Source organism: Onychomys torridus, chromosome 5, assembly GCF_903995425.1.
Source record: "Onychomys torridus chromosome 5, mOncTor1.1, whole genome shotgun sequence".
Lineage (NCBI taxonomy): Eukaryota > Metazoa > Chordata > Mammalia > Rodentia > Cricetidae > Onychomys > Onychomys torridus.
Genome location: NC_050447.1, coordinates 95,580,434 through 95,604,638, shown reverse-complemented (window position 1 = coordinate 95,604,638; position 24,205 = coordinate 95,580,434). Strand labels below are relative to the sequence as shown.

General features: G+C 41.7%; 1 protein-coding gene across 6 annotated transcripts in view; it reads right to left on the bottom strand.

Moving 5' to 3' along the window:
* Window positions 1-8,228: 8,228 nt before the first annotated feature.
* Elmo1 (engulfment and cell motility 1) overlaps window positions 8,229-24,205 on the bottom strand; it is a 534,802-nt gene continuing 518,825 nt past the window's right edge. For all 6 annotated transcript variants that reach the window (XM_036187573.1, XM_036187569.1, XM_036187572.1 and 3 more), the window contains 2 exons: window positions 14,922-14,999; window positions 8,229-9,463 (listed from right to left, as the gene is read on the bottom strand). In XM_036187573.1, the coding sequence (XP_036043466.1) occupies window positions 9,263-9,463; window positions 14,922-14,999 (279 nt within the window). In that variant the 3' untranslated portion in view covers window positions 8,229-9,262. The remainder of the gene's footprint in view (window positions 9,464-14,921; window positions 15,000-24,205) is intronic.

Genomic DNA, 24,205 nt, shown 5'->3' with positions numbered 1-24,205 from the left:
GATTCCGGACCTCCAGTAGATGCCTTAAATCATGGATAATAAATTCTGTACATGTCATGTTGATTCCTATGCATATAAACTCAATTTATAAATTACGTCCACTAAAACAATCACAATAATAAATTGCAATGATTATAACAACACACCATAAGAAAATTGCCAGCATCACTAGTCTTGAATTTTGTGGCCATGATTAAGAAAACTAAGTGTTACTTGAATGCAAGCACTAGGTTACTGACTGTGGCAGTCACTCTGATATCTGGGAATGTTTACTGTGTGACAGAGAGGCTGGTGTTTACAGCACAGCTGTGCTAAACATAGGACCAGGGAAGATTCAGTCACATTCTGGGTTGGTGGGGGAATGGTGTGAGATTTTTATCATGCTTTGCAGAAGAATTTTCAGCTTAACATTCATGAGTTTTTACATATGCAATTTTTATTTATCACTATTGGCCTCAGGTAACCAAAGCTATAAAATGTAAACTGTAGAGAGAGGGTCACTACTTCTAGGAAAAACAAGGACAGAGCACAGTGCCTTGTACCAGACAGCCAGTGACTAGTAACTACTTGTACTAATGGAAGACAGAGCTCAACAGCTGCCACACAATCCCATGTCCAACAAAGATGAGTTGTATAGATCTTACAACTATTTCTCACAGCTGGTAGGGTACCTTGTAGCCACTCTCTATGTTGGTTGTTTTGGTTCTATTCGACTTTTGCACATTTACTCAGTTTACATATTTAGTTATATCTCTGCAGGCTGAACCACTGATTCTGGTTTTCCAGGTCATATCCAAAGCCTGACCTACCTGTTCTACATGTGGCACCATGGCACTATGTCCAGGAAGATGGGGATAAGATTTGGATAGGGAAAACAAGACTTTAATTCATGCTGGCAAGAAGGAATAGAATTTGATATTATTCTCAAATTCATAGGAACCTCAAGGTGGACATGTGCTTGACTTCGGTCATCAGAAAATGTTTAATATGCATTATTTACCGAATATTTTATATATATATATATCACAAAAATAATCCACTGAAACTAATAAATATGCTATAATAGAATAATTAAATGTTTTGTTTTAAAAGGATTGTACAAAAATTCTAATGCAATATTTTATTGAGAATTTCATGGAATTTATTTTGATCATATTTACCTCCCCACTCCTCCCAGACTCACTCACACCTCCTACCTCAACCCTAACTTCATGTCTTCTTTTTCTTTTAAATAACCTATCAAGTCCAAAGTGTGGTATCCATGTTTGACCTACCAAGGACCACATATTCTTTAAGAAAACTGGCTCTCCCTGCCCTAAAACCATCAACTTAAAGGTTGATGTGTGCCCTTAAGGACTTTGTTCAATGAACGTTACTGATGTAATAAATGCTCTTATGTTGTTTACCTTTGGATTAGTCTATAATAAAGAGAACATTTTGGTGAGTACTTGAGTTTTGGGTGTTAGGGTTCTAGCAAAGGCTGACTTGAGAATGATTTTTCGCATGTGGATGGTAGTTTAAATTAATGATAAGTGGGAGTCTATTAAAAGTCATTTTCCCTATTGGCAGGAGTCCTCTTTACTAGTGGAAACTAGAGAAATCTGGGACAGACAAATTAGGGGTGTAAGTAGGGATGCAGCTGCTCATAGGCTACAAGAGGGACTGGTGAGAGAGGGTAGGATGAGGAAAAAGACAGCAGAGCTAAGCTCAGCGAAACTCAAGGGGAAGTAAGTGAGTGTCAGCCATAGGTCATAGGTCAACTGAGGCCTGAAGATTGGGAAGTAGCATGAAGCAGCCTGGGCGAATGCAGGGAAACAGTGAGGTTTCAAAGAGGAATTTATGTTTCTGGTTTTTTTTTTTAATCTTCTTCTTTTATTAAAGAATAGTTTTTTTAAATATATAATATACTGATGTGGATCTCTTCCCCCTGTTCCTCTCAGTTCATCCTCACTTTCTTATACCAGGCCTTTTCTTTGGGGCCACCAGCTAGCTCCCAAATAATGACACAGAGACTTGCTTTTAGTTTTGAATGCTCAACTTAGGCACATTTCTGGCTAGCTCTTTTAACTTAACATGTTTCCCTTTATCTATCTTTTGCCTCGGGCTTATTACCTTTCTTACTTCCACATATATCTTACTTTCACTGCTTCTCTATGTCTGTCTGTCTGGCAGCTTCCTGGCTTCTGGCCCTGGGCATCTCCCTCATTCTTTCCTCCTTCTTCTCTGGTCAAGTCTTCTCTCTCTCTCTTTCTCTCTCTTTTTTTTTTTGAGCCTAGAGTTCTCATATTTACTGTCTGTGTCTGAAAGATCCACCAAGCCTTTCTCTGCTTAGCTATTGGCCATTCAGCTCTTTATTAGACCAATCAGGTGCCATGGGCAGGCAAGGTGAAACAGATGCAACACATCTTTACATAATTAAACACACATTCTTACATGTTAAACAAATGCAGCATAAGCAAACGTAACACACCTTTACACAGTTAAAGTAATATTCCTCTGCAAAAACAAATGTAACACATCTTTGCCTAGTTAAAATAATATTCCATAATACCTCCCTTCCCATCTGGATCTACACCCTTTCTGACAGAGGATTTTAAAATGCAATGCAGAGAGCCTGGAGAGTTGTCCCAGTGAATAAGAATGCTTGCTGTATAATCATGAGGACCTGTGCCCACTTTAAAGATTCAGATCCCAGTGCCTGCTTAAAAGAAACAACTGGGCATGGCTGTGCAGGCCTGTAATCCCAAGGCTGCATGGGGAGACAGGAGGCTCTCTAGGGCCACCAACAGCCTAGCTCCACATTCAATGAGAGACCCTGTCTCAAAGGAAAAAGGCAGAGCAGTGCATTCAACATCCTTCTCTGGTCTCCAAAAACATAGACACATTTTAAAATATAAGTTTATTATTGTTATTATTATTGTGTGTGTGTGTCCCATATGTACATATGTGAGTGTGTGTGTGTGTGTGTATGTGTGTGTGTGTATGTGTGTTTGTGTGGGTGCACATGTGCCACAGTATACATGTGGTACTCAGAGGACAACTTTTAGGAGTCAATTGTTTTTCCACATTTTTTAAAAGATAAATTTTGTTCTTTGACATTACACACACACACACACACACACACACACACACACACACACACACACTACATTCTGATTACTCTCCTCCACACCCTTTTTGTATGCCTCACCCTGACTAGTGCCCTTTCTTCCCCACAAATCTTTTCCTATATTTATTACTTTTTGTTTCGTTTTATGCCCACTGAATTTAATCTGTATGTCCATGATTTTGAAACTATCTATTAACCCTGCCAGTTTCACTGGTGGGTACCCCACTGGACACCCCTACCATTACAGACTCTCCTACTGACACCATAAGCCAAACAAACTATTCCACAAGTCACCTTCATCACAATTGTCAATTAGCAGTGCTGCAGATGTATTTCCCTAGTGCCTGGCAGGCATCTCTGTTGTCTTTCTTATTCTTTCAGGCCAGCCTTCTCCCTGGTGGAGACAATCCCCTCATGTTCATGGGGCTAGCTCAGCAGATGCACATTTTAAGCATGAACTGCATGTACTTGTCTCTATTTCCAATTCTAGATGATAGGCAACTTGCAACCATAGCCTCCTTTTTGTTTTTAATGTTCTGGGTACTATGTACAGTGACTGGCCATAGAAATCCCATGGAATTCTGCACTATTTGTCCCGCGACCTTGTTCTCTGCCAATGACCTGTCTTCCAGCCTTGGACACAGCACACACATTTCTGAACCCTTACAGGGCCGATTTTTCCTGCTGCCTGTACTTTTGAGATTCCTTTTCTCAATCTCCTATGCATCACATTGTCCCTGAACTCATTCAAGGGCTCATGTAGTCTCTGCTGGGATGCCTACTTGCTTTACTTTTCAAAGGGCCAATAGACACATCCTTCACTCTGCAAAGCAGAGTAACAAACATGACCTGTTAAGAGATAGCTATTGAAGTGGGTATTTTAATAGACTGATAGAATGTCTTCTTTGAAAGTTGGTGCCTTGGGAAAGGTATTTCCTTTTGAGTATAATGCTGTTTAAAAACATGAGGGCAATATACCCCAACTGGCTTCATCATTTATTCTGGCTTCCAAGTCCAGATTTAGGTTTAGTACTCAATGGAGCAACTATCCTTATATCTTGTTTTGTTTTGTCTTTTTTAATTGTAGTCTTTTCTTTCCTTTTTCTATATTCTAATAATTTTTCTGAATTGAAAATAAACATTTTTTAAAATTTTACTTACACAGTCCCACTGAGAAGAAATGAAATTACTTTTAAAAATTTAAGTCTAATTATATTTACATATAGGATTATACCATACATCATTCTCTCCTGAGCTCATTTTAAATCATGGTTTTATTGTTTTCTCTCAGATCTTTCATTAAGTATGTAGTTTTAATTATCCGGCTTTCCCTCTCTCCCTCTTATTCTTATAAAAGAGGCTGGATTGGTCAAAACATGACAATAGTGATAAAGATCCTAGACTCGGAATGTTGGAAGTAACAACAGAGAGGGGGAATGGGGAGAAAAGATGGGGAAGGGAGAAGGGGGACCTACTTTCTGAGCCCCGACAGTTTGAAGACATCACACTTATACTCCTAAGTGCTGAGGATTCCATTTTATAAGTTAGTAAGAGGCTCACAGTGGTTAAATGACTTGCTCCTCATTTTTTTTCCTTTTTGGAGAAATCCAACAGATACAACTATCTCATTTTGTTATCCTTTCCTCCCTTTCTGCCTCTCTTCTTGACTTTTGATATTGGCCCAGCCCTGTTATCTGCTTACTCATGCGTTATTCCTGAAGCCCGGGAGTCATCTGTACTTTCTCTCCCCCACTCCCTGCTTAATTAAGTCTCTGCTTCCAGCTTACACTGCCTCTTTGATGACTACATCCTCCTCCCCTTTCCAATTGCAGATTTGAAAGTCTGGGTCCAAAAGGATCTTGGTTGTGACTGTTTCGATGGCTTCTCTGCTGTTATGTCTGCTTCCAGTTTCTTCTACTCCAGTCTTTCCTGGACATAGCTATTTGTGATGTTTCTGAACGCCAAAATAATTCTTAATACATTTTCCTTTGTCCTCAAGTAAAAGTCCCTTGTCAACTCTGTCAATGAATTCTCCATTCATGACTTTCCACATATACAGCAGCGGTTCTCAACCTGTGGGTTGCAACCCCTTCAGGGGCAGAATATCAGATATTCTGCATATCACATATTTATTTTATGATTTATAACAGTAGCAAAACTACAGTTAGGAAGTAGCAATGAAATAATTTTATGGTTGGGAGGTCACTTCAATAAGAGGAACTGTATTAAAGGATCGCAGCATTAGGAAGACTGAGAACCACCTCTCAGCAGCATTAGAACCCTTTGCTCTGTATGTATCCTACCTGCCAGCCAGAGAGGCTTGAAGAGTCCAAAGTGGCCACAGGTCTTCCTGCCTCCTGACTCTACACTCCTTGCTTTACCTAGACAGTTCATTTATTCCATGGTGAGTGAGTATCTCTACTCTTACCTGACTAGATTTTCTGCCACTCATTTTCCATTATTACAGTATTTGCTTTTTTTTTTTTTTTTTTGTACTTTCGGAGGCAGGGTTTCATTATGTCGTGCAGACTGATGTTGACTGTGAGATCCTTCTGCTGGAATCACAGGTGCACATTCCTCATCTCTGCAGCCTCAGCTGGTCTGGAACTCACTATGTAGAGCAGACTTGGTTTGATCTCTCAGAGATCAGCCTGCCTGCCCGAGTGCTGGGATTAGGGATGTGCCACCATGGCTCACCTCAGTGTGTTCTTTCATTCTCCTTCACCTTGAACATAGACCACAAATCTCACTTGCTGCATTGGGCTTGGGTCTTCTGGGGTTTTTTGTTTGTTTGTTTGTTAGTTTGTTTTTTTGTTGTTGTTGTTTTTCAAGACAGGGTTTCTCTGTGTAGCTTTGCACCTTTTCCTGGAACTCACTTGGTAGTCCAGGCTGGCCTCGAACTCAGAGATCCGCCTGCCTATGCCTCCCGAGTGCTGGGATTAAAGGTGTGTACCACCACCGCCCAGCGGGCCTTCTGGTTTTATATGTGACTAAATGACTTACAAAAATGATTTCAGTGCTAATTGGAAGGTTTGCACATGGGTTCAGAGAACATTTAGCACTGCACATTTTTGGATGAAGTAACCATTGGCTTTCCCTGCTCTTAAAATACCAGCAAATTCAGATTAATTAGAGAACAGAACTTGGACTTCATGACAAATAGGGTTCCTGTTTCTCTGCTGCATTAGAGGGACCATGCTTGCTTGTGTTTAGAGAATGGAGGCTAATAGGACCCAACTTGAGGTACTGGGCTCACTATATGTGAGAAATGCCTTGAGCAGCCTCAGGAGAGGTGAGGTGAATATGAGCAAAACCCTTTTCCACCTTGCCACAAAATAAAGAAATACAGAACAATGACAGCTTATTCTTAAGATACTGTCAATCTGTGAAGAGACATGCCTCAGTATATACAACAAAGAAATGAAAGCTTGTTGGGGGAAAACTGCACTCCCATTTCCTACAACAGAGGCTGGGTGATATGGAGTCAACTTCAGGGTCCACCAACAGATGAGTGTGGTACATGTAGACAACGGACTATTACGCAGCCATGAAAAGATAAAATCCAGTCACTTTCAACATATATGGATGGGACTGGAAGACCGTAAATGAAGTAAGGCCAAGTATAGAAAGCAAAATACCCCATGATATCCCACAGCTGCTGAGACCAGAATAATGAGTCAGTACCAGAGGCTGGAGAGAGCAGAGGGTGGGTAAAGAATGCACTGGTCAGTGGGGACAGTGATAGTTAGAAAGGAGAGATTAATTCTGGGGTTCCACAGCACAGAAGTGTGGATACAGTTCACAGGGTGCTATGTATCTTGAGATCACTAGAAGAGGGGATTTCACTTTATAGTGTATTCACTATAGAGATACGATAAAAGGTTACGGCAATAGAGCTTTATCATTACCCAGTGTACATGTGAATCAAAACATTGCATTGTACCACAAATATGCAAAATTACTAGTGTCAATGGAAAAGAAAAAAAAAAAACCAAATTTCTGCTTAATAGACCAAAGTAGAAATGCCATGAGGGAATGAATTCTTCTCAGCCAGGCCACAGGACAGATGGATCTCTTAAAGCTCCAAGTAAAAAGTGGTATGCCTTTGTTGCCTTTCTTTTACTTAACATCACACAAAGTAGAACAACAGAGGATTCCGGCAGGAAGGATGTATATGTTAAGAACATCCAAGCCTAAAAATGGAAGAAATGTCAACCTGACTGTCAGGTGTGGGCACTCTGGTGGAAAGAATGACCCCGGTGAATGACTATAGATTTTGCAATTTATGGTGTGTTCTGGACCATGTCATTTGAGCCCAGGCCAATCTGTAATTGACCATCTTGACAGCCATAAAGAGCATTGCCTGCATGTGTCTACAGCTTGGCTGCCAGTTCAGAGTGGCTTAGCTGCACCACAGAGAGTTCTGTCATCCTTCCCAGCCCTTTGAGTTTATGATCCATGTGACGCTTGCAGGGAAGCTGACATAAGAAGAATCTTCCTTGGTGCTCTGACTGTGGCTTATGAATTCACTTTTGGCTTAACTAATTTCAGGTGAGTGGGCTTGTATTCTTTTTTTTTTCCCATTGTTAAACATGTTCCCTTAGTGTCAGTAGAATCTTTAATTGGACTAGCTCTATAAACCATGTAATGATAAGGAGAAAATACTGGAAAAGTATGCTGAGGAGGCAGAAATGTAAAGTGAAATGATCATATTTTTGTACAGTGAGTCTCATTTCTTTGGTGAGTTGGGATATGCTTCCTAGAAATGATATGGATTATGCTTAGAGCTGATTATCAGTGCTTCTCCCTAAATGAACACGCACTCAAACAGCCCAGTTCAGAAGTCTGGAGGGGCTGTCTGATTTTGCATCCCTAACAAGCTCCCAGGTGATGTTAAAGACTGAGTAGCAAGCACCTAAATTACTAAATCAAAACACCAGCTCCCCAACTCATCACATTTAATTTTATTCCACAGCATGTTTAAGGGAATGTTATTCTCAGGAAGATGTTTGGGATTAAAATAATTAAAAAAAAACTGGAAAGTACACACATTTATGTATCTCTTCTTTTCATTAAATATATATCTGTTTGGCAAAAAAAAAAAAAATGTTAGACTCTTTTATACAAAAACAAAGCCAAAAACAAAACAAAACAACAAAACAACCCCAAACCCTTGTAAATTGCAAAGACCTATAATAATTACAACGATGTAAACTTGAATGTCTGACAGCTTGACCACCCTGGACAACCTGGGGTGTAGCAGGAGCCCCAGGGAGAAGGTGACATGGAACTGTTGGATAGCAACAGCTAGCCACTTTAGAGGCCGTTAGGTTTAATCTATTTGAGATGGAGCAGAACTACTGACTTCATTGTGCTTTCTGCTAAGAGGCTGGGGGCTTGAAGAAATGAAGATGGCAGGTCTGGGCTGGGGCAAGGAGAGGAGGTCCAAGACCATATAGTGTGACAGAGAGGTTGGTCATGGTCATGGTCACAGTGCAGACAAGGAACAGGCATGGGCTCTGTGGAGTGTTTGGAAGATCTAATACCTTAGAGGACTGGAATGAGGCTGCTGCTGCTGTTACACACAGGACCAAAGTGGACCAGAGCAAGGCCAAGGCTAGGAAGGGAGAGAAGAGATGTGAAAGCGATCTCACCTCACATAGAGCTGACCCTAGAGAGAAGGGGTAGGAGATGGTGGCCTTTGGTCTTCTTGTCCAGTAACAGAGCTATTTTACCCAAGCCTGGCCTTAGGCATTTCTCTTGGTTTAGTGAGCAAATTTGGGGCAGTTCAGGGCTAACTGGGTTCCCTACTCCAGGCAAGAGGGAAGAAGGACAGAAGGATATGCCCGCAGCAGGTTAGGATGAGAGGACTAGTAGACTTTCTTTCTAGTAGTGGCTTTTGCTTAAGATCCGCCGCCAGTGAGTTGGAGCAGTGGAGTGATCTAAAACAGAGTCGGGAAGTAGATTCAAGGAGATGGTAAGATGCCCCCCCCCAAAGGGGGGGATAAAAAAAAAAGCTAGGGCTAAAAATTAGATCAAAGGAAGGGTTGACCCGCAGCTTCCCACCACACAACAAGTGGGTGTGTTTGCGCTTCTCTCTGCTGATAGCTAGATCTTTCCAGTTTGGGAGGAATGTGTTCAGGCCCAGCCGCTTCAGTTACAGTCATAGACGAAGTCATAGTTGCTGGGCTCCTTGGGGATGGGCGGAGGTGCATCCGGGATCTGGATGTTTTCCAGGTCTAACAAGCGGAGCTTGATCTCCATGCTCAGCAGGGTGTCCAGGTCATTCCGCGTCAGGTCACTCATCATGTCCTTCCCAAGAAGTGCGTTCAGCCCATCTGTCCAGATGCAATACTGGTGGGAGAGGAGGTAGCAAGGACCATTACTGATGATAATTATAAGAGCAGCAATTATCTGAACTCAGTACCCAGCATATGGCTGTCTGTCTTATGTGTCCCTTTAATTCCCATACCCTCTCGATGAAGCAGAGACTTCTATTGTCACATGTTTTTCAAGGTAAGAGAACCAAAGCACAGAGGAATGAAGTGATGTAGGAGTAAGTGGAGTGGGCAGAATTGGAACTCAGGCAACCCAACTCCAGAAGCTGGTTCTTACATACCAAAATGTTTCCTAATAGAACACAAAGAATTGGATTCCCTTGACTGTGCAGTATGATAGTGCTATTTAAGATGCAGGTGGAACATATACCAATATGTCTGCACTTAGCAGCACACCCTGCTTTCCTCTTCTTGATACTTATCACAGTTCCCTGTTTAGTAGCTAATGCCTTCCTACTGAATCTAATATTTAAGCACAGACATTGACAACTCAGTTTCACTGTGGAGCCAAGGTAGCCTTTGTGTTTCTTAGCAAAACAGAGCTAGAAAATAGCCTTTAGTTTCCCATTGTTTTTATAACCCAAATGCCTAACATCATTGGTTATTTTAAGAAGATATCAGTTGACTGCCTGCCTGGACCTCCTGTGTCCAGGTCTCTAGTACCCAGCGATTGATTGATTTGAGCGATTGATTGTGGTAGACATGGTGTTTGGAAAACACTGAAGTACATTATTAATGTTTTTTTTTTTTCTTCATAAAATGAATGACAGTCTTTGTCTCTTCAGTAGACTATGAAATTCTGGGGAGAAGGAATCATGTCTCATTTATCTGAAGATCCACATTATTCTTGGCAGATCTTCTTCAAAGGCTAGAGTTCTGTGCTAACTTCAAAAGAGAACCATTGGTACCTGGAGGAAGGGCCAAGATCTCAACAACTGCCTTTATGTGGTTACTGTTCATTCACCTGTTAGGTGGTCCCTGGTCCTATACAGGACTCTATGCTGACAATTGCTCTGCTTCTTGCTGGCTTGGAATTTCTCCTAACATTTGCTCTAGATCCCATCCTTTCCTGTACTCTCTGGGTCAAGTTGCAATTCCAGATACTAATGAGCCAAAGCACTACATTTGTGGCTACCTAGGCTGTGCTCCACTGTGTGATGGGACATTTCAACAGAAGCAATAGATCCCTACAACCTATGATGTGATGAAAATTCTGCCACAATGCACGTCAAGGTCATTGGTGTGAGCCATGCCTGAAGAGAGCAGTTAAGCTGTAAAGACTTCTTTCTACCTCAGCTGTGTGATCTCTGACTCAAGTGTGGAGCTAACACACTTCTGGAAACACCAGTGTGCTCATGAATATCTCAACCATTTTCTGATTATATGCACCCAGCCATCTGCTCACAAATAAGGGAAAGAAATAAGGACCTACTTCTCAGTCCAGAGATAACCAATTTTCTTGGTCACAGGTGAGGAGACTTTATTTATAAGAGCTTCCCAGGTCTTTCTGACAAACACCCAGGTGTGGATAACACTGAGTGCCATGTTCCAGAAAGGCTTCACAGCTCTGGCAGCATGTCACAGTGATCCTTAAGTCTTGGGACTATTGTCCCTTGAACAAAGCCTTCCCAGCCTTGGCTACCTTCCTGGTACAGATTAACCTACAGGAACATTGCTTTTGAGAAGCAGCAGGCAATGACCTTTTCATAAAAAATTACATTGACCAATAAATAAAAATCTCATACTATTGAATTTGAGTTGGAATTCTCAGGACTATGTCATGATATATTTTATGGTAAAAATCACACCTTTAGCCTAAAAATTATAACCAAATTATAATAGTTTTATCTTTTTACCAAGATTCTGAAGGCTAATTACTAATTCCTAGTAAAAGTAACTAGGGTTGACAGAGAAAAGGCAGGACAGGTACACGGTGAACCTGGACTATCTTGTCCTACCAGAAATCCAGAAAGCTATCAAAGACATGGGCCATGTCACTAAGAGTCGTAAGAGAACTTGATGATGTACATACTATCCAGGATAGGGTAACATGGATACTAATAAAGATAACTAAATTTTGACTTCGTAATGATACTCAAATGCCAAACAAACCTTCTTGATCTTCTTTAGGATACGCTTATTATCTTAAAAATTTACAAAGGAACCAAGTATTTGTCCTGCCTTCATGTATTCTAATTTTAGGATGCACAAACAGTTGTTGAGACCTGATTCTCCTTGTATCTCTCACTGATAAATAAAAATAGGATGATAGAATTGAGACATAGCCTTTTGTAAACTCTAGTGGATCCAAGGATTAGGCAGCAGTCAATTACCTGTGGGTGCTAGCTTTTAAAAAAGAGGCAAGACAACAAAAAAGAAAACACCACTAGTGTTAGTTAAAAGCTGAATTTGAAATATGTTAAACTTCTGACTAAAAGTATCAGCAAGACAGTTGGGAAAGAGAGATACTGCAATGATGCTGCAGCTTGAGGGGGCCAGGACATCCATCTCTCATAGATGTCCAAATCCTACTTCCAGAATCTTGGGAAGATCTTACGTTATGTGGAACAATTAAGGCTGTTGCCAGTTGACCATAACAGAGAGATTATTTTAGATTATCTAGGTGACCCAATGTAATTCCAGGGCCTTTAATGTCATAGAGAAGGAAGGGTCAGAAAAGCCGGAGATACGGATTTCACTATGGAACAGGAATGAGAATGATTTGGGGAGAGAACTCAAGTTGTCACTGATGAAACTGATGGAGGCCAAGGATGCAGGTGGTCTCTGAAGTAGAAAAAAGGTAAGGACACAAAATTCCCCTCTGAGAGTCTCTGAGAAGGAATGCAGCCTGCTGCCTCTTTGATGTTAGCCCAGGGAGACTCACATTAGATGGCTGCCCTCCAGAATGACTATAAATCTCTACTGTATTTAATGGGGGCAGGTATGGAGATGGGTAGGTTATACATAATTACCTTGTGTGTGTAAGTGCAAATATGCATGTACACACATGTGTGCATGAATGAATGTATGTGCATGTGTGTGTGTGTGTGTGGTGCCATTTTTTTGTGCTCTAACAAATAAAGCTTGCCTGGAGATTAGAGTGCTAGCTAGCCACTAGTTAACCACGGAGGCCAGGCAGTGGTGGCACATACCTTTAATCCCAGCACTTGGGATCTCATGCCTTTGATCCTAGTACTTGGGAGGCATATACCTTTAATCCCAACACTTGGGAGGAGGAAACAGGAAGTGATATGGCTGGCTGGAGGGAGGAAGTGATAAGGCAGGCAGAGACAGGAGCCTGGCCTCTTTTTGGCTGAGGAGTTGGCAAGGTGGCTGTGGCTTGCTCCTTTGTCTCTCTGAGCTTTAAACACTTACCCTGATATCTGGCTCTGGGATTTTATTAGTAAGACCAATTAGAATTCATGTTACATGTGTGTGTGCATGTGTGTAGCAGTTAAAGTGGGAGAGGGAGTCTTTGTGTGTGTGTGTGTGTGTGTGTGTGTGTGTGTGTGCGCGCGCGCGTGTGTGCACGCGCCACAGAGTGGAAGTATCAGTCCTCCTCTTGTTCTTTGTTTGAGACAGGGTGGGTCTCTTCCTTGTGGTTCACTGCTGTATATACCAGGCTAGCTGACCCATGAACTTTGGGGATTCTCCTCTTCCCATCACACTGCAGAAGCACTGGGTTACAGACATGTGCTACAGTGCCTGGCTTTTACATGGGTTCTAGGTATTAGAACTCAGGTCCTCACACTTGTACAAAAAAGGCTTTGTCCACCAAGCTGTCTTTCCAGACTCCTATAATTATCCTTTCATTGCTGGGTATTCAGTTTGGAAGGCCTCTTTCTCTCTACTTGATAAATGAAGACATATGTAACAGAACTTCCTTCTATTTTTTGTAGCAGTTATACTAGATATTCAAGTGTTTTGAAAAAAATTGAAAGTGCTCATAAGCATATAGAGTCTATAAGAAGTGGCAGCTATGTTAACACACACACACACACACACACACACACACACACACACACACACACCTGGCAATCCCAAAGCATTTCTCCAAATTTGGAATTAATACACATACTGGGGAAAATAGCTTGGCACTGACTTAAGTAACAGCCCAACTTCTTCTATTTTTGGTCGTTTTCTATGTCTCTTATATATCTTGGATATGTTGGCCTGTTCATAACCACAACTTTATTTAAAAACAGAAACGGGAGGCTATGTATCTATTTTCAGACAGATGAAGACAAAGTCTTACCCTTCTGCAAACTAAATGTCAAATGACACAGAAGTATATTTAAGCACCATTCTAAATGCAGGATTTTTGTCTAATCTTTCCTCTCTCTTTGGGATGGATAATTTTATTCAAAACCTTCAAACCATTGAAAACCAGACACTAAATACCTTTTAAATGAACTGAATCTCCTCAGGGAAATGAGAACAAAAGTCAGATTCTATTAAAATGTTCCCTTCCTTCTAAAAGCTGTTTGTGCAGCTACATGCAAAACAAAAATTTGAATGGTATTATCTAAAAATAAAGTTCCAAGCATGATTTTGGGGTCTAATTTACAAGAGAAAAAGTGAAATCAACCAGAACTGCTACTTTATTTTACAAATGCATTTTCCTAGACTTATGCTAAATATTTTAAATATAGCTGACAAGAAGAGGAACAAATTATACATATAACAAGATGTCAAAAAGGAATAAAAGCATCTTGGAAATAAAATTCCAACAAGAGAGACAGCCCTGAACCTCTTAAAACAGCTTGAAGAGACCTGGTAGAGAAACTACTTCATCAGATGGTCCCTACAAATAGAGACAGCACTTTATCTGGGGAAGCTCTAGGGCAAAGATTAAATATTCAGTACGCATCAAAGCCCTAGCTAGGGCCACCTCTTCCTCCAGATTAGTTAAGCCCTTGCCGAGCCTGAGTCATTTGTACATCAATTTTCTTTATGACTGTCCTACAGTTTAGACTCTGAATATTCTCCCAAAGGCTGTGTTAAAGGAGAACGATTGGGAAATGCTGGATCTTTCAGGAGGAGGGCCCAGTGGAAAGAGTTCAGGATTTGGAGGGTACACCAAGGGGATGTTTGGACACTGGCCCTTCCCCTCTTTCTGCCTCCTCATTGCCAGGAAGCAAGCAGGTGCCTCCTCCATGTGCACTCATCTTAATGCGGCTGACCACAGACTCAAACATCAGAAAATGGAGGTCAAATGTAAACTGTTATTCCAAGTGACCTCAGGCATGTTGTTACAGTAAAGCTGGGTAAGACACATGGCTGCTGATTCAGCTGCTGAGAATTCTGAGCTGTTGTAGCTGGTACTTGTTTGGGTTTCTGTTCCAGGTCACCAGGATGCCCTTTCATTCATGATTTCTGCAAGCAGCATTCTACAAGAAGTGACATTTCTGCCTTTCTAGAATCTTTCTTTGTTATTTTTCTCTCAGAAATTAACCCGTACCAAGACCCCTTACCTCATGCTTGTCAGGAGCAATAAAATTCAGTTGGCAATTTGAGTCATACAAGATGGAGAAAGCAAGTTCAAGCACCTCCTGTGATAGAGCAGAGAAAACACCACATTAAATGAAACTAGAGTTCTTAACACTACAAGTGGTTGAGCTTAAACATAGGACATGACTTGTCTTCTGTCTGGAGAAGGGGAGCAACCATGAGGCTGCTAGGAGAAAGGGATGCGCTTCTCCAGGCTCCCAGCCTGAGTCCTCTGGATTCAGCACAGGCTTGCAGGAACCATCTCTCTTTCATAAGAACAGAGGCACCAAGCCCTATCACTGCTTTTTTATGGGGCAGAGTTTTGAGAGATTGATGGCACATGGCCAAAGCTGTGTATCTCCCCTTCAAGAAGATAGAGAGGTAGAGAACGTTTTAATTAGCCAATCAATTCTTAGTCACTCCTAGCAGACGGAAGCCCATAGAGGTATGGATGCTCCAAAATACAGATTCTGTTCCAAAGGTAATGAGACTTCTGGGTAAACCTCTATCTTAGTACATATCTTTGGATCTTTGTACCACTGTAAACAAAGGATACATGAATCCAAGATTTATCCACTGGATGCTGTAGGATACGGAGGAGGAGGAGCCTAGATGCTGTGTCAGAAGACAGACTCAATCACTGATGTGTACTGACTGAATGCAGACTATGGGGCCAGATCCACAGTGCCAAGGACTAAAGGACACTTTCTTTCTTTTTTTTTTTTTTTGTGGCTGGATAAATTTGGCTAAAACACCTAGTATCATATCAAATACATATGTTTAAAACACTATAACAAGAATCTTAAATGGTCTTATTAAAAAAACCCAGAGCCAGATATGGGGGTGAAAGCTGAAAGATCAGAGAAGCAGAACAAGCCACAACTAACCTCACCTTGCTAACTTCTCAGCTGATCCTGTTTCCTCGAACTGGAAGCCTCATCTGAATGGATCTCAGCTGAACTGCTGCTAAAAGACTAACAGCTTTAAAACCTATAGTTCCTGGTCTTCACGCCTTATATACCTCTCTGCTTCCTGCCATCACTTCTGGGATGAAAGACATGTGTCTTTCCCAAGCAAGACATGAGATCTCAAGTGCTGGGATTAAAAGTGTGTGTCACCATGCCTGGCTGTTTCCAGTGTGTGGCCTTGAATTCATAGAGATCTGATGGATCTCTGCCTCTAGAATGCTAGGATTAAAGGCGTGTGTTAACACTGCCTAACCTCTACATTTAATATAGTGGCTGTTCTGTTCTCTGACCCCCAGATAAGTTTATTGGGGTACATAATATATCAACCACAAAACACTTCTCAGAGTGAGTGCTATACCCATATTAGGTACCACAATCATCCCACTGGTTTGAGAAGTCACCAGAGTGGAGGTAACAGTCAATAGCCCATATCAGAACCCCACAGGCTACTAATCTGGATGGGAAGGGTCAAGTGTATCCATACCAGCATTCTTTACTGTGGTAATGTATGCTCTAGCATATTTTCTTCACACTTTTATTAGGCACCACTGATTGTGACCTCTGCCCTGTTATGATCTGGGAGCAGCACTTCTAAGAAACTGACCACAACACGTTTTTTTCTTTAGGAAGCCAGACCTCTCTCCACATCATTTTCTACCTTGATTATCCGTGAGGATTTGCCTTTGGCAAGTGAGTCACATCACAATGCCCCAGAAAGAATATTTCAGATGAAGTAAAGAATCCTTCCAAAATAACCCCTGAAGACCCTGTGTTAGCTGGGCTCTCTCTGAACACAGCCCACTGTCAAGCTATCCTGGCTTTCATGGAGTTCTCTGTCCATCTCACCCCTAGTTGTGCTCTCATTAGGAGGGGGCAATTTTGCTCTAAGTCTAGACTGCCATGCATCCCACATTCAAAGGGGCCCCTCACTCTGCCAGAAATAGAAACCCTGGAAGAAAAGGATGCTGAGTCATGGATGCGTGCCTGCATAAACTCATCTCTTCATTTCTCATTCACTTTCTTTCTCAGCCCTCCATTAAGGCCTCAGTGAACTTATGCAACAATCAAGTAAGCAAGAACATTTTCCACTTAGTTTGGCACTTGTTTTGATAACGGTCTCAAGGCCTTTAAATTTACAATCAAAATGGCAATAGCTAGCTAACATAAATTGATGTCATCTTAAAAAAAAAAATCAATAAAGCAACACATATCAGCAACCATGAATCCCACTCCAGGGAGTATTTTTAAAAAGCCCCAAGCAAGCCAACATTATATATTATTACTTGTAAGAAAGTTATGAGAAATTAAACCTCTCTTGCTCCTTGAAGTATTAAGGAAATCACAAACAGTAAGATAATTATGAAGGAGGGTCTGATGTTACATGAAAAGAGGCAGGAGAAGTATACCTATTGATCACAGTGGTGATAATGGAGAGTCATTTATTAAGAGGACTCTGACTCATACTTGAAAGCCTGCAGGGAAAGGAGGGATGGCTTTGCTTTGAAACTCTAGCTACAAAGGGGTTCCTTTGCAAACAAACAGGGCATGAAGTTCACCAAGGTCTTTCTGTCCAACCCTGCCCAACAACTGTGACAACAGCTGGCGTGAAGAGCACATAGCCAAGATGCATGCCCTTGCTAGGTGCTGAAGCCACTGGCAAGCAGGATGTTGGAGCTGAGATGTGCAGAGAGCAAAAAGGCAGATAGGAAGGAGCACAATGACCTTGGGCTTTGTCCTCCTTTGGCATGCATCTACTGCTCAGGACATGAAGGATCTGAGCTGTCATGACCTAGATTCCTGATAAACACAGGCAGGAAATGGGAAATTCGTGAGAATGTCAATTCCCACTCTAATCTCACCAGGGCTGCCTGGGAGGGGTGGGAGGAATTAATTCTCTGAACTGCATGCCTGCGTGAAAGGGTGCTATCATTTTTAATGGGTTTTATTGACATTGCTGGCTTGCTGTCACTGAGTCATTGGTGAAGGTCAGCTCTCTGGCACTTCAAGAAGGGAGGATGCCAAGCTGAGAGCAGTGGTACCTCTCAGGCCAACTCTCCAGAAACTGCCACCTGTCCAAACTGCCTGTAAGGAAGACAGGCTCCAGGTGGCAGCTGAATAGGCTGTCACAGATCTGGGAAGTGTTCTGCTGTGGGCCTACATATCCACATACACACACACACACACACACACACACACACACACACACACACACAGAGAGAGAGAGAGAGAGAGAGAGAGAGAGAGAGAGAGAGAGAGAGAGACAGAGAGAGAGAGAGAGACAGAGAGAGAGAGAGAGAGAGAGACAGAGAGAGAGAGAGACAGAGAGAGACAGAGAGAGAGAGAGAGACAGATAGACAGACAGACAGAGAGAAAGACAGAGACAGACAGACAGACACACACACACACATACACATCACTCACACACTGGGGCTTTCCTGTTCACTACTGAAGGTCTTCTGTTTCTTCTGGACTTAATTATGTGAAAAACTAGATGTCATGGCAGCTCACCTCAGCCCTGCTCCACTGAGGCACAGTGCCTCTTTGCCTTAACCAGGAAGTCTTTGAATAGGCCTAGCTGTGGGCAAAGAGCGGACAGGAGATACTAAACATTGCCCCCACCTGCTGAGGTCTCTGAACTCATAATCTCACACTTGGTCCTCCAGCTCTGGGACTTGTGACAAGACATGCAGAGTGAGAAGACACTCAGAGAAACAGTGCCTTAGCATAAGGAGCATTTGAATATGCAGTCTTCCATGGGTAAATGATGGACTGACAATATGAGACAGAGTTTTATACAACACATCTTGAGTGTACAATGTTGGCTGCCATTTTCATATTGCTTTGAGTAACATAACACACTGGCCATTTCCCCCAGATCTCATTTAACCATGTGTGTTCTCCATCTACCCAGTCACATTAAGGGTGAACTGTTTTGATACATGATATTGTTGGGCATATGTGTGGATGTTAAATACAACTGTAGACATAGTAGTAGATCTCACATTTGCTTATCTGTACACCCATGAACTTAAGTTTCTATTTTAAAAGAAAGGAAAGTTGTCTCTTATCCATGCGGCACTGAGACTGCCCTCTTTACAAAGGTAAACTTCTCAAACCTGCTCTAGTTTATCTGAACAGATCATCAGTTCTCCAAACTGCCTTCTTTAGCTGTCCCTCTCTAACCCTTGCTGTGAACACTTTCCCAGGCAGAGCTGTTCCTTCCCACGAGGAAGTGTGTCTAGGCCTCTTCATGTTTGTAACCTCTGTGTTTATTTTCTTGAGACATATGATGAGTTATAACTACATTTATGCATAAATCTTAATCCACTGGACACCCAGAACTGGGGCTGGACCATAATAATCTTTGTATTCCTAGTACCTGGAAACAAAGAAGATGTTCAATACACTCAGTGAATGAATGCTGAAGTAAATCAAAGATTTTAAGTTAAGATGATAAATCAAGTTCTAGTAGAATCTGCTTCGTATTTTGGTTAGAAAAATCACATGACAAGACAGAAATGGCTCTGTGAGGCAGTTAGGGAGACATAAGTACACAGAGAGCAAAGCAGATTCCTTGCGATAGTGGCTTCTTGTTCCCAGAAGATAATGCAGGAGAAATGGTGGGGAGGCATGGGTGTGAATATCTAATAAGAGCAACAGAGGAAAGGGGAGGAGACCTGGTGGCCCTATAAAATACCCAGCCAGTGTCCGTCTGGTGGACTCCCAGCCTCAGGCTTTCACTCATCCTGAACGGAAAAAGCAGTTGATTTCCCTTTCTCCACATCATGGTCGTCTGTCTTTCCCAGATGTTCATTTTGTTTTCTCTGAGCCAGAGAGTGAACTCAGTGATCTCCTGAATGACTACCAACAGCCCCATTACATTTTTCTGAGCATGACAACATGGTAGCTTCTCTTATACCAAATACATTCATATCTGAACTTCTAAGATCCACTGAAGTGTCTTTAGGTCATGTGTGATGACTGCCCAGCTACAAGCCCCATATCTAGGGAGACAACCACCAAGAATACCTGACTAAAACACATAGCAACCCATCAGACTTTCAAAATTACATAGCATGAATTCAGAATCCCTATTCCTTAAAAATCAAGTCTTGCATTGAATTTTTATCCACTGGTGACAATTCAAATGTTAGAAAACTTTACTGTGAAGAACTCCATACTTCTTGTCTCCACAAATATTTTCTTGTTGGGACTGACCTCTGTCAAATGCTTTAGACTCTAGTTCCAGGAGGTTAGGCCACATCTGTCCTGGTCACCACTCTATCTAGAGCTCATCAGATCTCTGATGCTCAATGATGACTGACTGAACACAGAAACAGGTCCTCTGCAGCAGATACCTCAAGGGAAGGAGCAACTCCCTTTCTATTTCTATTCTGTGGCCTTGGATTATGGCAGCCACAAGCAGATGCTAAATGTATGACAAGACTTAGTCACTAGCAGTTTTTGTCTGAATGAAGTCTCTCATTTCTGGGTGATAATAACTAAGTTGGCCTTGTTCGGGCAGTTCGGCTCATGGAGAGTCCTGCTGCACAGGATTTCAGAAGCTGATCCCTAGCTGCAAAAATTGTCTGAAGAGCTAGCACTATACCATGACTTTTGGATACCTGGCAGGGATGGGCCTACTGTGGACACACTGTATCTAACCCTTCCTTGAAGCCAGAGATAGCTCTTTCTTACCCAGAAGTCCCAAAAGGGGTGGGATGGGGGGTGTCTCTGGAGTCCTGGGAAAATGCATGTGAAGTAGAACTGTAGCTTTTCTTTCCACTTTTTGACACTGTCTGAAGAATAAGGTCTATGGATAATGTCAATATCACATGGCAAGTAATTTCCATGTACATGTAAATGAAAGAGCCAGGCTGATGGGACATTGATGTTCTAGCCCCTCACATCAGGCTGGAAGTGGCAGGAAAAGCTGGAACACATGGTAAATACAGGAAGCAGCTTCCACTTATGGTCAAGTTTGTCTACTCAGAGCCATGTGCCTTATCACCCGTGCCCAGCTGTCTGTCCAGCAACTTTCTAGTACATCTATCCATTCAATTCTTTATGAGCATCCTGAAAATAATGAAAACATCAACACCTTAAGAAATATCACTTCCCAATTTGTTTTTGAATTTGTAAGTGAGGGACATGTGGTCTGAAAGAAGGCCAAGTCTACACATGTCATGTGTTCTTGAGATCCCATCTCCACATCTGTGTCCATGTGGTGACTTGGGTTTTCTCCCTCTTTCTCCCCTTCTCTTTTCATCTGGCTACAGCATGATTAATTTCCTTTATCCTTTAAATGTGGGTTTTGCTGAGCTTTCTTCTGTTTTCAGTTTCATTGTCTCTTCTCTAATTTCTATCCATTCATTTCTTATTAAATGTCTCCTCTTTTCTAGTGTTTTATGATAGAGTCATTAAGGACTTCAGTGCTTGCTTTTCTTCTAAGTATCTAATATAAATTTCTTTATAAATGATGCATCACACATAACTTGTTTTTTTTATTTTATATAGCTTGAGACACATAATATCTCTTATGACTTTAAAGTATTGGTTATTTAGAAGCATGTTATTAAATTTCCAAATGTTTGCATTTTCACTCTAATTCTGCTAATGATTCCTACTTGAAATCTACTGTGACCCAAGAATATGCTTTGTAAGATTAGTGTTCTGAAAAAATAAAACACTTCATTTTTGTCATGGTGAAAACCAAACAAAAGATTTTATGGCCCAGTGTAGATCTTGGTGAATGTTTTTGTGACCTCAAGATGAACTTGTATTGTGCTTCTGGCTGGATTGTTCTACTGAAGTCAATTAGACCTAGCTGACGGATGGTGCTGTTCATGGTATCTACTTGATTGCCATCTTGCTTGATCTCAATTGGTTATTAGAGGATGCTGAGATCCCCTTGCACTCTGTCAGTTTCCAGATTCATGTATTTTGATAATTCTTATTGAATTCACATATGTGTAAGGTAAGGTTGTTGTGTCTTCCAGGAGAAAAGATAATATCTTTTCATCCGGGGTCTGATTTGTATAAGAGTAATAGAGATACCCAGCTTTTTTTCTTTTTAATTATTATTAGAGTCAGTATGGGGAATCTTTCCCCATTCCATTACTTTAAACTTATATTGAAAGTAGGGTTCTTACAGATAGCATAAGGTTCTTAATTTAACAAGAACATCAGTTTCTAGTTGTTACTCATTCTCCATGCTCCTGTTGCCATGACAGCAGCTCAGCGATGGCCTCCCCAAATCACTACCCAGTCACCACCAGCGTCCACAAATGGGATGCCACCTGAGGTCCCATGGGCAAGGGGCCACAGCAGGAGCTGATGAGTCTCAGAATGTTTGGTGACAAAGGAATCTCTGTGCTTCCTGAGTCAGATGACCTTTCCAAATGGATAGGGACCAGCCACGAAGCATGTGCCAGCTGAAAGGATCTGAGCTCTAAACTCCCCCTGGAGTTCCAGTTGAGAGCTTTCTCACACACCCTGCTACCACCCTGATTTGTACATCCAGAGCAACATCTACCTGCACATCCTCAAGGATTAAGTGGTCTGCCCTGTATGAGGTCAGGACCATTTTGCTCTCTATCCAGAACATGCTAGGAGAACCCAGCACAGCCCTTGTACACATGTGCTGCCAGCTCTGGGAAACCCCACAGCTGAGAGCCCCAAGCCCAGCTGTTCAGCCTCTTCCCATGGTGTCACTGTTTCTCCTTAGAAATAAGTAAGGCCTATCTATTCTTATCCTTATTTCTGTATGGGTCTCTGTTTCTTGAGCTGTGGTGTTATATTTAATTTTATTTCACTTTTTTTTTCAAACTAAGTTTGCTTGAGCCTTTACAATGTACATTAAATAAGTATGCTTTGATCATTTTTGTATAAAAATCTTAATTGACAAACTCAGACAATACAGAAAGCTATCAGTGATGCATTTAGATAAACACGGGCATGTTGGTAACACTGTCTGTTCTGTCCCTTTAGTAACACGTAGCAGTCTTTTGCATAGGCGACTAAAAGCCTAATATTGTTTCTTTTATTTTCACCTTTTCTTTCTCTGATACTACTCCTGCTTTGGCCTTGAACTAAGTTTCTAGTCCTTATCGTTTCCATTTTGACAGAACCAATTCATTTGAACACTACTCATATAACGCTGACTTTTTCTACAGTAAACCATAATATTTTAAATCATAGTTATAACTTTCCAATCTGACAAGTCCTACATCTGTGTCACTCTGGTAAAAGCCAAATGATTTACACAATCTAAAGAGAAACCAGAGCCCTGATTTGGATGATCACTTTGTTTCTGTGGGCTGTCCCCCTCTACCCTCCTTTTTAGGGTAAGAGGAAGCATACCTCTATTTTTTTTTTTTTTAACATATTAGGTAATAGGAAATGAGAGTCTGGTCTTTAGAGTGATAATTTATGTTAGTATAGCAAGAAAATTGGGCTTTGGTTTTTTTTCTTGCATGCATTTGTGTGTGTGTGGTATGTATGAGTATCTGTGTATGCATGAGTGTTCACATGTTCGGGATCACATGTGTGTGCTTTCTGGTGTACATGCATGTGTGTGCACATGCATCTGCAGGCTCAAAGTTGACATTAGGTGCCTTCGCAGATCACTTTCCACTTTGCTTTCTGCCACAGGGTTTCTCTTTAAACCTGCCACTGTGTTCAGTTTCTGAATGAAGAGAAGAGTGACAGCCCTCCAGACCGTCACATGCTGGGGCTGACGGAGCAAACGTCTCTGAAAGCATTTGACAGAATTCCCTGTTCCTAATCAGCATGTTCAAGTCCTGGCAGACTCCTCTACTGCCAGCCAGCCCCCCTAGCCTTCTGGGTTAGATTCTTGTTGTCACTTTCTTCACATGGCTTCCTGCTCAGTTCAAGTGTTAATATAACCAGGAACCTCTCTGGAGCTGAGCAGAGCCTGTGCTCCCTGAGACTGAAGAGGGAACACCTGACATGTGGAACATATGGCAATCCCTGCTGGTGTTGAAGGAAGTCAGCCCCACAAGAGGCAAACCATGAAATCTGGGACTTGTTGCCACAGTTTATAATGCTCTTTCGAGTCTAAGAACAACAAAGTCCTTGTCTATCTGACATGGAAACCCTTACAGGTGTTATCCAACAGGTCACCCAGACTCTAGTGTCTCCAGCATCCCTCTGTATGATTAGGCTTGTCACTGGAGCACCTTATAGGCTTGTGCCATGATGGGATTAGCAATGAAGGAATGCACATGGACTTGAGTTGAATTATATGTATATATCACAAGGAGCAAGGATCTTGCAAT